The sequence below is a fragment of the Canis aureus genome, chromosome 11 (assembly GCF_053574225.1).
Source record: "Canis aureus isolate CA01 chromosome 11, VMU_Caureus_v.1.0, whole genome shotgun sequence".
In the NCBI taxonomy this organism is placed as follows: domain Eukaryota; kingdom Metazoa; phylum Chordata; class Mammalia; order Carnivora; family Canidae; genus Canis; species Canis aureus.
In genome coordinates, this window is record NC_135621.1 from 25,113,455 (window position 1) to 25,129,806 (window position 16,352).

General features: G+C 60.0%; 1 protein-coding gene across 1 annotated transcript; it reads right to left on the minus strand.

Annotated features, from left to right (window-relative positions):
- Positions 1-3,612: 3,612 nt before the first annotated feature.
- Positions 3,613-14,446, minus strand: TSPO (translocator protein). Its single transcript, XM_077914206.1, has 4 exons — positions 14,372-14,446; positions 6,336-6,546; positions 4,555-4,693; positions 3,613-4,050 (listed from the first exon to the last, which is right to left on the minus strand). Exons 2-4 carry the CDS (start codon positions 6,515-6,517, stop codon positions 3,862-3,864), a joined length of 510 nt encoding a protein of 169 aa, XP_077770332.1. The 5' UTR covers positions 6,518-6,546; positions 14,372-14,446; the 3' UTR covers positions 3,613-3,861.
- Between the last annotated feature and the right edge of the window lie 1,906 nt (positions 14,447-16,352).

A 16,352-nucleotide genomic window follows, 5' to 3' on the forward strand; every position in this document is an offset into this window, starting at 1 on the left:
GAGCAGGGGCAGCAGGTGTGTCTGTCGGGGCCCTCTCCCTGGTTCACAGGTGGCCGTCCTCGTGTGGGAAGGGGCCCGGGAGCTTTGTGGGGTGTCCTGTAAGGGCACTGACCCCCTCGAGAGGGCTCCAGCCTTGTGACCTGAGCCTCCCGAAGGCCCAGCGGGGCCTGTGACCATCACATTGCGGGTAGGATTCAAGCTAGGGATTTGGGGAAACACTCCGGCCACAGCAGGTTCCTAACCCAAAGCTGGAGTCCCCGGCACTGGTTCCATTCCAGAGCAGAAGGCAGTGGCACAGATGTGCATGAGCGAGTCCCGCTCAGCATCGCGAGCAATGCCCAGGAGCCTTGGCCTCAGGAAGCCCTGACTGGCCCAGCACGCACTGCACTTCGGGGGCCTCAGGGAATGCGATTCTGGTTTGCTCACCCTGAGGATGGGGGTGGTGAGGGGCGCCCCCTGGTGGTGATGGAGCTGAGAAACGGGCTGAAGCCCCACAACCTGCGGACGGGGCTTCCCCTGCAAGGCACGTCCTGTGTCCCTGGACGGTGCCCACTCCAGCGTATTCATCCGGAGCTGATGGTCCTGCTCATCCCCAGTTCAAACCCAATTAGTCAGGATTCTCGGAGCAGGAATGGCTGGAATCAGAAGACCACATGATCCCAGCTTTCCTTATTTATAAACATCCTTTTCCCCAATTCTAGATGTCCTTGGACCTCTGCGAGTGGACATCAGATGCCCTCCAAGAAGGGCATCAAGCAGGGCTCCCACCATCTCTGAAGACCAGGCCACTTGCAGTGGTGATGGTTCTTATCTGAGAGAGCACAGGAGCAGGGGGAGGAAGGGCATAGGGAGAGGAAAAGGCAGGTTCCTGCTGAGTGGAGAGCCTGCTTGGGACTTGATCCCAGGACTCCAGGATCATGACCTGAGCCAAAGGCAGACGCCCAACAGCGAACCACCCCGGCCCCCCTGTGTTGAGAATTCATCAAAACACAGAATTTGGGGGATCCCTGGGTGGCGCAGCGGTTTGGCGCCTGCCTTTGGCCCAGGGCGCGATCCTGGAGACCCGGGATCAAATCCCACATCAGGCTCCCGGTGCATGGAGCCTGCTTCTCCCTCTGCCTGTGTCTCTGCGCCTCTCTCTCTCTCTGTGACTATCATAAATAAATAAAAATTAAAAAAAAAAAAAACCCACAGAATTTGTATGAGTCGGACATCTGGAGTCGGCCAGGGAGTCACAGCCATAGTATTAATTGTACCAAAGTTCTCCAGAAACAAACAAACCCAAAAGGTAAAGCTTGAGCTGCAGATGGTGAAGTTTATTAAGATGCTCTGTGATGGGGATCCCTGGGTGGTGCAGTGGTTTGGCGCCTGACTTTGGCCCAGGGCGCGATCCTGGAGACCCAGGATTGAATCCCACCTCGGGCTCCCAGTGCATGGAGCCTGCTTCTCCCTCTGCCTGTGTCTCTGCCTCTCTCTCTCTCTCTCTGACTATCATAAATAAATAAATAAATAAATAAATAAATAAATAAATAAATAAATAAATAAATAAAAAGATGCTCTGTGATGATCCCCTGGGCATGGTGGCTCCTTCCTGGAGGCACCAATGTAGTAGAACCTCTTAGTTCTGGAGTCCACAGTGGCTGATGACCATGTTATGGAGAATCGGCACGCTGGTGAGTCACGCTGCCACCCTGCTGTGACCTCGTCCTATTTACCTTATGGCCAATCAGCTACAGAGGGAGGCAAATGCCCAGAGTTAAGAAGATTCCAGGCAGCCTGGGTGGCTCAGCGGTTTAGCGTTGCCTTCAGCCCAGGGCGTGATCCTGGAGACCCGGGATCGAGTCCCACGTCGGGCTCCCTGCATGGAGCCTGCTTCTCCCTCTGCCTGTGTCTCTGCCTCTCTCTCTCTCTGTCTCTGTCTCTCATGAATAAATAAATTTATTTTTTTAAACAGAAACAGTCTTTTTTTTTTTATTTATTTATGATATGGAGAGAGACAAGCAGAGATACAGGCAGAAGGAGAGGGAGAAGCAGGCTCCATGCACCGGGAGCCCGACGTGGGATTCGATCCCGGGTCTCCAGGATCGCGCCCTGGGCCAAAGGCAGGCGCCAAACCGCTGCGCCACCCAGGGATCCCTATGAATAAATAAATTTAAAAAAAAAAAAAAAAGAAAGATTCCAATGGCACAAAGTAGCTCCAGGAAAGAGCAAAGACCAGAAACACGGGACATCCGCGAGATATGTCCAAATCCGCGAGATTTTCCTATTAAACCAACATGGACATTGTCAGGAGCCTCACGTTCCTAGTGGATGACAAAGCTCAGAAAAGGAGAGAACGCCGTCTACTTATGAAGAACGGGAGAGTAACAAGGAGGCCGGCAAACAACGGCAAAGTACACCTGCCACTCCATCTTTCCAGCCATTCCTGTGGCCAGGAGGAAGTATGTGGGATGTTGCTAGAGATGAACAAATCCACAAGCAAATGGAACAGACAGAAGCAGCCAGCCCACCTGAGCATCATGGAAAAGATTCCAGAAGTCTCAGCAGGCGCACTTAAGTGCCAAGGACGCCAAGTGCTAAGGACACAAAGTACTGAGTGTAGCACGTTGGGCGGGCACACAGGGACCTGTGATGACACTTCAAGGGCCCCCCTACCATCTTGGAGAACCTCAGAAATGATTAAAAATAAAAAAAGATGCTCAGAGTCCCCCTCGGATGCCTCTGCTCTGATGAGCATGGGGAACGGCACGAGGAGCCGGCTGAGGCGGTGAAGCTGCCGGGTTCCCGCGGAGCGTGGCCTGCCGGAGGGGAGAGGGCAGGCAGCCAGGGGACAGCCCCTGGGACAGAGTCGGCTGTCCCTCCCCGAGCTTTCCCAGCATCGTACCGTGGGTCCCGTCTGGATGCGAGGACGAGCAGGGGGGGACACGGGCAGCAAAACATCAGACCTGCTGAAACAAGTGAGCGAAACACAAAAGTTTTGCCAACGTGAGTGATCAGCGACCAAAAACCAAACAAGCGACAAAAGGCGCAGCAGGTCCCAGCACCCCGGTGCTGAGCACACAGTACGGGGGAACTCGGGGCTGCGGCTGAGGTGTCGCCCCAGGGGGAGCCTGCCCAGCGGCTGCCTGCAGAAGACCCGGAGAGCCCACCCCAAAGCCGGGGGACACCTCCAAACCTGGGCCAGTGAGGGGCTGTGGTGGCCAGGGCTGGGACACCCACCTTCTAGCCTCTGACCTGCCCATCTGGTGTCCCTGGTGGAGTGAGGCTGGCACGTGGGGGGCAGGTCGGTGGGGAGCCCAGCTCTGGGCCAGCGCCATCCCAGCCGGGGCAGCTGAGGGCCTGGAGGCGCTCCCCACCGCTTCCTGGGGGCCCAGAGGGGTAACAGGACCCAGGCCTGGGCCTGCTGCGCGCCAGTCCGGCAGCAGCACAGTCGCAGGCTCGGGCCGGGCGGTGGCCTCACCTCCTGGGGTCTTGGGAGGGACCCGTACTGTGGGGAGCGCTGACCTGGTCCAGCCTCCTCTGCACGATGTGGCCCAGACAGACCCAGCAGTAGGATGAGCCGGCCCCCCCGGCCCCCCAGCCAGGGACCCACCCAAGTAAAAAGGCCACTGCCAGGAGGTTAGAAACTTTATTTGCTGCTAACATTCCGTGTTCCGAGAGTGAGAGCGAGCTTGGAGCGGGGCAGAAGGCGCAGGACGCTGTTCCCGGGTCGGGGCTCGGCCTGGGGGCACTTCTGAAGCTGTGGTGACCCCGGGCTGAGACCCCACAGACCTGCAGGCCTCGCGGCCACGGGAGCACAAGGGTCACCACCACGGGCAGCACCTGCCCGGCAGCAGCTGTGGTCCTCAGAGGGCCGGGCTCTCAGTCTGTGAGCCGACGGCCACCACGCCAGCCCTGGTTGTCCCGCCAGACACAGTAGTTGAGTGCGGCCGCGAAGGCCAGCCAGGCCAGGTACGGGTACAGCAGGCGGGTGGCCGGAGGGCTCACCCTGTGCCAGGCCACGGCCGTGGCTCCTGCCAGCCCACCCGTCAGCAGGAGGTCCACCAGGGCCTGCGGGGACACAGGGGCGGGGAGGACGGGGAGGCCTGAGGCTCGCTGTACTCACCGGACGTGTGTCCCAGCTGGCCAGTCACGGGATCACTCATGGGAACGCTCCTTTCCACCCCCAGGTGACCCAGCCAAACCCCTCCCCCGTCTGCTGCCTCAGTTTCCCATCTGTAAAATGGGAACAATCACCCCTGCCCGATCCACGCAGTGTGAGGGATGCACAGCACCAGGCATAATGTTTTCCTATACGATGGCCCCTCAGCCAAGCCAGCAAGTCCCTCTGCTGCCATCAGAACCCTGCAATGCTTCCTTCCCCGGAGGAGAAGCAGCTGGGAGATCCCCAGGAGGCCGCTGGTCCCCTAAAAGCTTCTGAGAGATGACCATGAGCCGTGTGCCCTCCCCGCCCCCATCTTTAGACCCTCATCCCATCTGGGATGTGATGCCCTAGGTCCCCAAAGAAAGGCCACTCCTCCAGGGACCAAGAAGACCAGCCAAGGCCACACTTACCCAACCCATTTGTCGGGTGCCAAAGAAGAGGGGAGGCCAAGCCCAGTTCAAGGCCAGCTGCCCGGCATAGAGTCCCAGGGGAACCACGGCCTCCTCCGAGAAGCCCCCCAGCTCTTTCCAGACCATGTAGGAGCCATACCTGAAACAGAGGCCACCGGTCAGGACAGCAGCAGGGAAGGGACCAAAAGCCTCTCTGCAGGGCAGGGACGACTCAGTGGTGGCTCGGGCACGCTCTGCCACTGACTGTTGCCTGACCTCAGGGAAGTTGCCTGACTTCTCTGGGCCTTCGTTTCTCACAGGATGGCTGTAGGGATTTAACACACTGGCCGTGCCTAGGTCAGTGCCTGGCACATGGGACACTTAACGAGTATCTGCCATCATCCTCATGAGGGTCTGAAGAAAGAAGCCCATGTGTGTGGCCACATCACCCTGAACGTGACCGATCTCGCCAGAAGAGGAAAGCACATGCGCCTTGTGGGTGGGAAAGAGGCCCCTAACCTAGCCAGAGGCGCTGCACAGAGCACAGGACCTTAGTGGGCGAGTAGGAGTTTTCTAGGAGAAGAAAACAAGCATATGCAAACGCTTACCCACGCGCTCCGGCTCTTTCCTAGTGCTAACTCATCTCATCCTGATGGTAATTCGCGGAGGTGGGCAGTATTATCACCCCCATTTTACAGGTGGGGAGGCCGAGGCCCAGAGAGGCCAAGTGACTAAGATCTCTCGGCAGGCAACCAGTAGGTAAAGGCAGGATTTGACCCAGGTGGCCGGGGCCAGGGCCCGAGCTCTTTACTCCATGAGAAATTTGACCTCGGGGTCACAGGGCGTGTGCTTTGTCAGGATCTCACGGGTGGAGGAAGGGAGTGGGGAGGCCTGGAGGCTGAAGCAAGGGGAGGCCAGGATGGGGAGGAGAAGGCAAGAGAAGCGCCGGAGCCTGACAGGGCAGGGCCGGGACTGGCTGGGGGTGGTGCCCACACGACACCCAGGTTGCAGGGACTTATTCCCCTCAGAACCCGGGGGGGCAGGGATCCCTGGGTGGCGCAGCGGTTTGGCGCCTGCCTTTGGCCCAGGGCGCGATCCTGGAGACCCGGGATCGAATCCCACGTCGGGCTCCTGGTGCATGGAGCCTGCTTCTCCCTCTGCCTGTGTCTCTGTCTCTCTCTGTGTGTGACTATCATAAATAAAAAATAAAAATAAAAATAAAAGAACCCGGGGGGCATCCAGCCTGGCTTCTGCTACCTGCACCCTGGGCGCCTGGCATCTGCAGCCCCACCCTGCACTGGGCTGGTATAGACTCAAGATGCAGGGAACATTCCAGAAGGCGGGCAGGGAGCCGGCCTCCTCCGCGGGATGCAGTTCCCACTGGAGGCACCAGGGGGTGCCCTCCCCCGGCTGGCGCTTCCCTTCCTCTGGGGCAATTCAGGGGTGTGTGTCCTCACCGGTTTCCTGCAGGAAGCCCCGTGCCCGGCCGTGGTTTTGAAAATTAACCCCGTCGCGGCCAGCGAGGAGCAGTGCTCGACCAGTGGCAGCTGCGAGACTTGTTACTGTTGCTGCCACTCGGCCTTGGAAGGGGCCCAGGCCTGGACCTGGCGCACAGAGCCAGCCTCCCCCTGGGGTTGCGAAAACAGCCAGGGTGCCAGCTTGAGACCGTGCCACTGGCCCGCCCCTCCCAGGAGGCCTTGGGGGGAAAGTTCGGGCAAGGAAACAGAGCCTGCTCCCCGCGGAGAGCACGCGGGGGAGCCCTGCCCCTGGGCCTCCGGGGGAGGATGGCCCGGCCCACCTACCCCATGGCCGAGTACAGGGTGCCCCAGATGGGGCCCAGCGTCCAGCGCGGCGGGTGCCACGAGGGCTTCTGCAGGCTGGCATACCAGCGGAGGCCCTCCCCGCGGACATAGTACGAGCCCAGGAAGCCCCCCAGGCTGGGCACCAGGGTGAAGCCCACGGCGGGCACCCAAGGCGGGGCCATTGCTGCTGTGGCGGCTGTTCTGGAAGGTTCTGAAAGAGAAGACAGGGATGGGGTGAGGGGGGTACTGCAGAACCGGGGCAAGGCTTCCCCAAGCACGGGGCAGGGAGGGGCTGGGGTGACCCCGGCACAGCCCCCGCCAGCCTGGGCAATGGCTCCAGGGAACACATTTCCACCCAAACTCCTGTCCCACGCAGGGGGCCTGCCTGACTGGGAGGAGCCCCCGGGCCCCCCCCACGGCTGGTCCTGCCCCAGCTCCCGTCCCAGCCGCCAGCACCCTCACCCTTGACCTCGGGTCTCCTGTCAAGTGACCCCTCGTCACATTCCAGGCCGGTTCGTGTCCCCTCCACCCAGGCTTCCCGGCCCCTCTTCCCCAGACCAACTGACAGCCCAGCGCTCTGAGCGCCTGTTGATCAGTCCATCCCCCAAGCCGAAAAGACTCGAATCGAATGGAATAGAAACGAATCGAAACTATCGAATCGAAACGAAAAAAATCTAATCGAATCGAAAAAATTGAATCGAATCGAAAAGGATCGAATCGAATCGAATGAGCCGTATGTTCTAGTACTTCTCATTCACTCATTCATTCATTCATTCATTCACCCATTCAATAACTAGTATCACACGGAGCTCGGCTAAAATCCTGGCTCCCCACTAACTCACTGTGACCTCAGGCAAATCGCTTCAATTCTCTGGGTGGGCCTCAGTTTCCCCTCTGTAGAATCGGATGGCAACACTGTGCCCAGCCCAGCAGGGGAGCACACAGGTATTTTACCAGCACCCTGCAGGCCCAGCCTAAAATCACCCTCCCTTCCTCGTGTGTCAGAGAGGGAAAGCAGCCGGCCTGGAGTCGCACAGCATTCTGGGGCCAGGCTTTGCCCAGCCAAAAAGCTGTTCCCAGCCTGACGCACAGGCTCACTGAGGCAGTGGGTGGGAAGAACAGGAGTGAGCAAGAGCTCACGGCTAGCGAGGCCCCTCGGCCACCCTGTGAGGCTGGCAGGACTCCGGGCAAGGAAGGTCCCCGTATCAGGCCTGGATGCCGCCAGCCCGAGCGCTGGGGACCCAGTCATCAGGCCTGGCCCTCGTGCTCATCAGCTGTGTCCCCTTCCCCAGCAGCCCCAATGCCTGTCCTGAGCACCTACTAGGTGCCCAGCAGCATGTGAGGCTCCCAGCAGGTGGAATTGCTCACTGGGGCTGAGAGTCCAGCAAGGAGGGGCGGCGGTGGTGAGGCCTGGCTGGCATCTTGGACCAGCTCTGACTGCCCCTGCTCTGGGACCCAGGCCTGTGAGCACCTCAACTGGACCTCAGTTTCCCCACATTAAATGAGGGGGCTGGGCTCCCACGGACACACTCTGATCCTAACTGAAGAATCTGGAGTGCAGGTGTTTGTTTGCAGGAAATAAGAAGCCACACAACCAGACTGAGCTCAGCAAACCTGCAGCACGACCTACTAGCGTGGGGGCTGGGGACCCAGGGTAGATGGGACAGGAGCGTCCCTGAGGGGGCACAGGCCTCAGAAAGGGTGCCCCGACCCACGATCAAGGAAAAGATGGTCCTGGCAGGACAGGGAGCACTTCCTGAACAGAGAGGGACACAGGGAGGGAGAGAATGACAGGCAAGTGTGGGCGGAGCGGGTCACCTGCCTGCCAGGGAGCAAGTGCAGAAAAAGGCTGTGCTCGCTCTGGGCGTGGGGAGCCATCAGGCCTTCAGAGCAAAGGGTCAAGGGTGCCCTGGGGAGAGGGGACAGCTGCTGGCCTGGGGCTCCATGAAGCCCCATGAAATGCAGACGCAACTTTCCCAACAACCAGGGACCATTAAGTCCTTGTCAACTCCCAGCTTTTGAGGACTCTAATAATGTGAAAATTGTTCTCAGCACATTTAGTGAAAAAAGAGAGAACGAAAGTGCAGGGGTGGGGAGGGGTGGTGGAGGGGCAGAGGGGGAGAGGGAGAGAATCTCAAGCCGACTCTCCACTGAGCGCAGAGCTGACTCTCACAACCCTGAAATCATGACCTGAGTGGAAATCAAGAGTTGGACACTTAACTGACTAAGCCACCTGGGCGCCTCAGAATGATTAAAAAAAAACAAAAACAGATGAATGACATAGGTCGGCATTTTAAAACTGTAAACAGATTCACGAAGGTGTCATAATCCCACAGCTAACACCGCTGGGGAACGGCTGTCCGCCCACCGCCCTCATCCTCGCCCTGCGGGGAACGACCCCATCTCATCCATCTGCCGGTGAAGACCCGAGGCACGGAGCCGGAAGGCGTCGGCCCAGGGCCCCTCTGAGAGTGGGCAGCCGGGGATCCTAAGGGCTGCCCTCGGCAGTGGGGTTATGACGCTATGTTCGTTCCATCTTTATCGTTTTCCAAAATGTCTATAATAACCATCATTTTTAAAAAGATTTTATTTACTCATCTGAGAGAGAGAGAGGCAGAGACACAGGCAGAGGGAGAAGCAGGCTCCATGCCGTGAGCCCGACGTGGGACTCGATCCCGCTCAGCGATTGAGCATCTGGCTTTGACTCAGGGCCTGATCCTAGAGTCCCGGACCCACTCCTCCCTCCTTGGGCCTCGGGTTTTCTCACGGGTGGAAGTGGGATGGTCCCTCCATCCCCCTAGGTCAAGGCACAGGTGTGCCGCGAGGATGCCCGTCGATGAGCCCTGGGCATGCGATGCGGGGCCTGGCAGTAGGCGGTCCTGCGTGTCTCCTTCCCCTGCCCTCCTGCCCTGCCCTCTGGCTTCCAGGGTGCACACAAGTGTTCCCGGGTGAGCAGGACGGTCTGTCTCACCGCCGTCGGGAGGATGCTGGCCCTGTGCTCCTGCCACCTGGGTGTGGACACAGAGCCCTGGGACCTGGCCACTCAGCTGGGCTCACCAGCGCATCACACAGCAGGGCTCAGGCCTCCTCAGCTGCTTTCTCATCTGTGGCCCGGGGACACAACCCTGCCCAGTCCGCCTAATAAGTATGTTGGATACGCAGCAAAGTGACAGTGTTTGGGCAGCCACAGGAGCTGTGGTGAGGACACCAGGCCTCCCCTGGAACATGACATGGCTGGGCAGGTGAGAGGCCTTCACACCATCCTGACCCTCACATGCAGATAGGGAAACTGAGGCCCAAAAGTTGAGGGGAGGGGCTGGGGGGTCAGGCACTGAACTGGGCCTGACCTGGAGTCTCCTCAGTGTGACCCTTCGTGCCTTTTCTCACGGCACGGGATAGTCCCAGCTTACACCCACTTTGTTTCAAGCCGATGGCTGCCCCCTCCCATAAGTATCTCTCCTACGGGTGCTCAAGGTTAATGCCACCAGTACCAGACACACGGGCATCATGAACCCCTGCTATGATTCGCAGAGGCGGACACACCTGCCGTAGTGTTCTTGCCCCAAACACAAAACCCCAGCCTAACCGTGAGAAAACCCCAGAGAACCACAAGTGGAAGAGCATTCTACAAAACAACGGACTGGTACTCCTCGAAGGTGCCAAGGTCACAGGAGACAAGCAAAGACTGAGGGAAATGTCGCTGAGTGCAGGAGGCTCCAGAAGGAGTAACAACTAAACACAATGTGAGATCCACATGGGGTCCTGGGGCCAACGTGACAGTTTGCGGGACAGGGCTGCGGTTGCGAGCACCACACCACAGTGACTTCCCAGCTGGGGGGACGCTGTCTGGGGACTTTCTGTACTACTTTTGTACCTTTTCTGTAAGTCTAAAATTAGTTCAAAATAGAATATTAAAAAAGAAGTATCTTGGTTCAGATAACAGTTTGCACTGTCCCTCGCTTCTGCTCAGTATCTGTCACTGTATCAGACCCTGACCCCAGCCCCGGCCCGGGCCCCCGCTCTGTCTCACCAAGGCCCTCCAAGCCTCCATTCCCACCACATCACTCCTGCTCTGAGACTGTCACTGCATCCTATCCTGGTTTGTTTGTTTTTTCCTACTTTTTTTTTTTAAATCGAGGTAAAATTTACATAACATAAAATTAACCATTTAAAGTGCACAATTCAGTGACATTTAGTACACTTCCAATGTCTCGCCATCACCATCCATATCAAGCTCCAAAACATTTTCATCACCCCAGATGAACCCCACTACCCACTGCAGTCGTGGCTTGTTCCTCCCTCCCCCAGTCCCCGGTAACCAGTAATCTGCCCTCTATCTCTGTGGATCTATCTTTTCTGCACATTTCATGTAAATGGAATCATACAATACGTGGCCTCTGGAGTGTGGCTTCTGTCACCAAGCATGTTTCTGAGATTTACTCACATTGCACCATATGCCCATGCAGCTAGGTTCTGTGGGCAGGGGCACTCACGTCACCCTCCCACAGCACCCAGCCCATGCCCAGGAAATTCCGCACAGGACTTGCCCACGGTGCCAGCTGAGTGGGTCCTAGAGCCCATCAACCAAGCCCCCTGCTGTACAGAACAAACCACAGCCCAGAAGAGGGTGGTGGCTTCCCTCAGCCCTCAGTGGCAGAGTAGGGTCTGAGCCCAGTGTTCCTGCCCCCACTCCTGGCTGCCCCTTCCAGAGCCTAGGGGATCAGAGAGTCTGCCCAGCTCCAAGGTCAGACACAGAAAGGGCAGATGCCTGACACAGAGAGAGCCCAGACAGGTTGCTTCCTGTGGCCTCTGGGGGACTGCCCAGCTCCTGAATCACCCAAACTAGGGGACCCACCAGGATGAGTCACATTCGGCTGGGCTGGGCTGGGCTGGGCTAGCCAAGGCAGGCCTGAGAGGGATCTGCTCTGGGATGGGGTCCCAGGGAGGGCTGAGGAAAGTCAGGGAACACCCAAGGCTGGGAAAGGACTTGGGATGGAGGTAGAAGGGCAAAGCCACCTACATACCTTTTATTTCCACCAATGTCAGACAGTGACTAAGAACCCAAACACGTTGGTTTGCCTCCAATTTGCTTTGTAATCCTGGGCCAAAGTGCCTCTCTGGGCCTCAGTTTCCCTTACACCGGGCAGGTATAACCTGTCCTGCCTGCTTCATGGGGTCATGGGGAGGCTCAAGTGAGGACCAGACAAGTGAGGGGCTGTGGCTGTCAATGTTGAGGCCGCTCACCCCCTCTCCTACCGGGATGGGGGGAGGGGGGCGGAAAAGTGGCCCCGGGGCATAGACCCAAGTCTGAGAAGACATTGCCAGTCAGACACTGGATGCTAAGTGGGGCAAAAGGCTAAACAGAACGCTCCACCCACAGGCCTGGGGCCACTCACAGAGGAGCACTTCCAAAACCACCCAGAAGGGTCAAAGCAGAGGGCTCAGGACCTGGGGTCAGGAGAAGGTTCTAGATCTCTGGGGAACAAGTGATGGACGTGGTGCTTGGTGGCTCATCCTGATGCTCATTACTTCACTTACTCTTCACAGCAGCTACGGGGCGGGGGGCAACCAGCTGCCTCTCTCCTGGGGGCCCTGAGCCACACCCTCCTGGCCTCCATAGTGGACATTACTATTCCCACCATCCAGATAAGAAAACTGAGGCACAGGGAGTCCCAGAATTTTCTAGGTCTGTGTGACTCTGAGGCCCAGAGCACCCCCTCCCCTGAGCTGGGAGTCTGCTGGCCTCAGCCTTGGGCCACATGGTCACTTACCTTGTGTCACCTCCTTCTCATCCCAACATGGCAGGTAAGGCCTGCGCAAGGCCTGGGGGGCCGCAGGGGGCTCCCATCCTACCTCAGGGGTCCCACTCTCTGCCCAGTGTAGAAGACTATCTCGGAGCCAACAGGCTCACTCCCTCCAGCCCCAGCGCTAGTGTTGCAGCCCCCCCAGAGCATGAGACCCCCTCCCAGGCAGGAGCAGCAGTTACAGGATGTGAATCCTCCCTGTCGCCCCAAGAGTGGGACTCAGGGAACTCTTGTCCTTAAGATGCTTCGCTCCTGCTCCCCATTTCTGGCCCTGAAATCTCACCTCCCAGGCCTCTCTGTCCCCATCTATGAAGTGGGGGCTGAGCTAGAGAGTCTCTGGGGCGTCCTCCTGTTCCCCGAGGCCTTCCTACAGAAGGTGGCAGGAACTGCTCCCCAGAAACAGAATAGTGTTGCTTTTGAGACGCCCTCCTCCTCCTCCCGGTGGCGCCCCGCCCTCCTCCACCTTGTCGCTCACGCGCCACCGCTGTCCTGGGACTTGTTTTAAGGCTCCTTCCTTTTCTAATGTGACTTACAGCTAATCTTCCGCATTACAACCTTCCTTCGTGAATCTTTTTCATTATGAAAGCACAACAGACAAGTTGGGGAGGATCCACATCCAGCTGGTGACCAGGAGGGCTGGGAGTGACAGGGGAAATGTGCTCCATGGAGAATGACTACTTTTGTAAACACAAAGGGCATATTCAGGCGTGGCTTGTACAATCAGAAGAAAGTACAAATCAAAGGAACACAGATTCCAAAATAAACTAATGAAAATGGCGAAAGTGTAGGTAGGAAAAAGGAGGCTCCCTCCCTCCAAGCACCAACCCCCCCAGCAACCCGCTGCCATCAGTGGTTTCCGGCAGATCCAGCTACGATTCGGTCACTGCCAGGCACAAATGTGTGCCCCAAATGCACGCACGTGTGCACACACACGCACAGAAGGACACAGTGTACAAAGCAAGGCCTTGAACGGTACTGGTTTGAACCCCAGCTCCAGCGCTGCCACGATGTGCCTGCCCAGGGGCTCCTGGGTGAGCCTCAGTTTCCTTTAGTTCAAAGGACTCCCTCTGCGCCTCCTTTTGGGTCCGCTGAGCAGCCGGAGCCGGGACCCCCGCGGGAGGCGCTATCCCCCGCCCCGAGCTCCTTCGTGCCTTTCAAGGCAGCGGGCAAACCTCGGGCTCCACGAAGCAGACGTGTCCCCTGCCGTGTCCCCCGCCGCACAGGGCTCCCCACCCACCTCCCCTGCGGGGCGCCGCAGCTCCAGGCCCAATCTGCCAGCTGAGGCTTTGGGTCAACGGCCCGCGGGAGGCCGGCACCCTGGCGCCCTTCCGGACGCAGCCCCTCTGCCATCCTCCCCAGGCCCCGTGACCCTTTGGGAACCGCCTCGGTCAACTGTCCTGTCCCTAGGGGAGGCCCCAGCCCGGCGCCCCTGCCCTCCGCTGCAGAGCGCGGGCCGGGACCGGGACCGGGACCGGGACCGGGACCGGGACCGGAGGGGGCGCTGCGCCGGGCAGGCCAGCCGCCGGGTGGACCCCAAACCCGCGGCGCGCTCACCCCTGCCGACGGCTCCGAGCTCCCCTGCAGGGGGCACTGCGGACAGGCGGGTCCCTGGGGCCCTTCTGCCCACCCCAGGCCCCTGTCCGGGCACCGACCGGGAATCTTGGGGCCCGGCTCTCAGGCCCGCTGGGGCCCGACGTGGCTGCGTGCAAACACCCCCAGGGGCCCGGGTTTCCGCGTCTAGGATGGAGCGTTTCAAGTGGACCGCCAGGCGCTTCGTGATCCCCGCGGCACCCCGCCCGGCCACTCCCGCCCCGGCTGGCCCCTCTGCGGAACCGGACCGCGCCGGGAGCCTGTCGGGGCCCTCCCGGGGGCTCCGCTTCCCGCCAGACCCGAGCCGGGGGCGGGGCGCGGGGGCGGGGCGCGGGGGGCGGGGCGGGGCGGGGCGGGGCCGGGCTGCCCAAGTGCCCCCAACCCCCCGCTCCCCTCGATCCCCGCTAGCCGGGCGGAATCCCGCCGCGCAGGAGCCCCGACTGCGGAGGTCACAACCCCGGCCGCCCGCCGTCCCGGCGGCTGAGCCCCTAGTGCCGCCCCGCAGTCGCGCCCTGGGGCCCGGCCTATCCCCTCCTGCCTCAGTTTACCCTCCGGCGGCGCGGCGGCGGGCGGGCGCTGTCGGGGATCGCCCCTGCGCGGGGCCGCCCGCCCGCTGCCCCTCGGCGCCCGGGCCCCACTCACCAGCGACCAGAACGCGCTCCGGGAAGGCACTGCGCGGCGCGGGGTGGTGGCCCAGGTCCCTGCCCCGCCCGCCCCGCCCCGCCCCTGCCGCGAGGCCCCGCCCCGGCCCCGCCCGCCCCGCCCGCCCCGCCCCGGCCGCGTCCCCGCTGTGTCGCTGGCTGGCAGGTCGCTTCTCTTCTTGAGCCTCACCTTTCCCGTCGGAAAATTGGGGCAGCGGGAACCGACCTCAGAGAGGGGAATTACGTCGCCTGACAGCAAAGCCCCGAAAGGCCTCGCACCCAGTAGCTGTGGCCCCCCCATCGCCGGAGGAGCCCCCCCGCCGCGCCCCCCGCCCTCCCCGCCCCCCCCCTTTACCTGGAGCCCTGGGGCACAAGGCCGGCTGGACTCGTAGTCCTGGCTCAGCCACTTTGTGACTGGTTCTGCCTCCATCTCCTCATCTGTAAAATGGGCACAAGATCGTGGGCCGGGTGAGGACGCCGCAGGGCAATGCAGGCAGGGCGCCGTGCAGACGCTGGGCTCTCACTGAGCCGGGACTGCAGCCAGCACAGCCCGGAGGTGACCTCCAGTCCCAGACGCACCCTGATGGGCACAGCACGTCCAGCCCCGGGCCTTGGATCCCTCACCTCCTCTGAGTCTGCGGGTGCCGCCTTCTAACTGCCGCCCAGGGTCTGTCCTGGCCACCTCGGGCTGACTGGGCCAGGCAGGGCCCCTCAGCCTACAGGAGTCCAAGTTGCCAAACTTGGTACTTGGAGGACAACGGTGACCTACAGCTTCTTCTGCCCAACGATCGCAGCTTGGAGCCTCCCATCCGAGCTACCCTCCTGCCAGGTGGGCTTTTGTGAGCCCCTCCCTCCTTCCACTGCTTCGATATAAAAACAAATATAATCTGGGCTGGATTGCTTCTTTTTCTTCTAATTTTAAAAGAAATTAAGACGTGTTCCTGGGTCCCTCAAGTATTGTGGCCCCAGGCACTGTGACTGCCCTTCAGGAAGAAAGGGGCCACACCTCCCAGGGAGCTGCCAGCCCTCGCCCTCTTCCTGCAACGAAGTGCCTGTGGCTTGGCCAAGTGACACATTCACCTCCCCCGGAAGAGCCAGCCCTGGAGGAGACTATGCAGCTTCCCTCCCTCTAGCCTCACCCCTACTACACATGGAGCTCAAGGCTCAAGAGATTTCTGCCCCCAAATATCTGCAGCAGGCCAGGGCCAAAGGGTCAGGCTGAGAACAGTCACACACACACACACACACACACACACACTCCTGAAGCTCACAAGCTTTTCACAGATGCGACCTACAGTTCCCAGGGGCCAGTTGCTGCCCGAGGGATTCACCCTGCAGTCTGCATGCGGGTGCTGCACCTGCTGCCCCTGGAAACCTCCCATTACTTCTGCCACCCTCCTGTCCAATCCCACGGCTGCCTTCTGAGCCTGAGCAACAGTCACATCCCTCCTCTGACAGCAGCCGCAGCCCCTAGCTGGCCCCCAGCTTCCTTCTCGGGCCTTCCACTCCTCCCCTCTGCTGAGGATCCTCCCGCTGCTTAGGATCCAGTCCAAACCCTTTACCTGGCACCGGAGGCCCTGCCAAATTGGGGTTAAGCTGACTACCCCACCCTTTCTCACCCCTGTGTCCCCGCCTAGGGCACTCCCCAGCCTCCCACCCTGGGCATCTCCATGTGTCCGAGTCTGACTGCTCTCCAGTGTCATGCCAGCAAGCTCTTCTAGAGCTCCAACTCTCTGCCACCCCCCTTCTAAGTGGGCTGTGACTTCTTAGCTTCACGGCACTGAGCTCAGAGCTTCTCTTGCGCATCTGGCATGTATATGGAACACTTCAAGGTACCCAGCTCTGGGCCGAACCCTAGAGGATTCAACACAAGCAAAACCTACCTCTGGGCTCAGTTGATCCAGGAAAGAGGACTAGAGACATCCCCCCAAGCCCCAGAGGATTAACCCCACCTCACAGGCTCAGAGCCGTGAGGGAATATC

Bases quoted from the DNA above. Each gene is read 5' to 3' on its own strand.
- TSPO (XM_077914206.1), bottom strand. From the start codon at position 6,517: ATGGCCCCGCCTTGGGTGCCCGCCGTGGGCTTCACCCTGGTGCCCAGC. The intron at 4,694-6,335 runs GTAGGTGGGCCG...CCTCTGTTTCAG, and splicing joins ACCCTGTACTCGGCCATGGG to GTATGGCTCCTACATGGTCT. The intron at 4,051-4,554 runs GTAAGTGTGGCC...GTGTCCCCGCAG, and splicing joins GCACCCGACAAATGGGTTGG to GCCCTGGTGGACCTCCTGCT.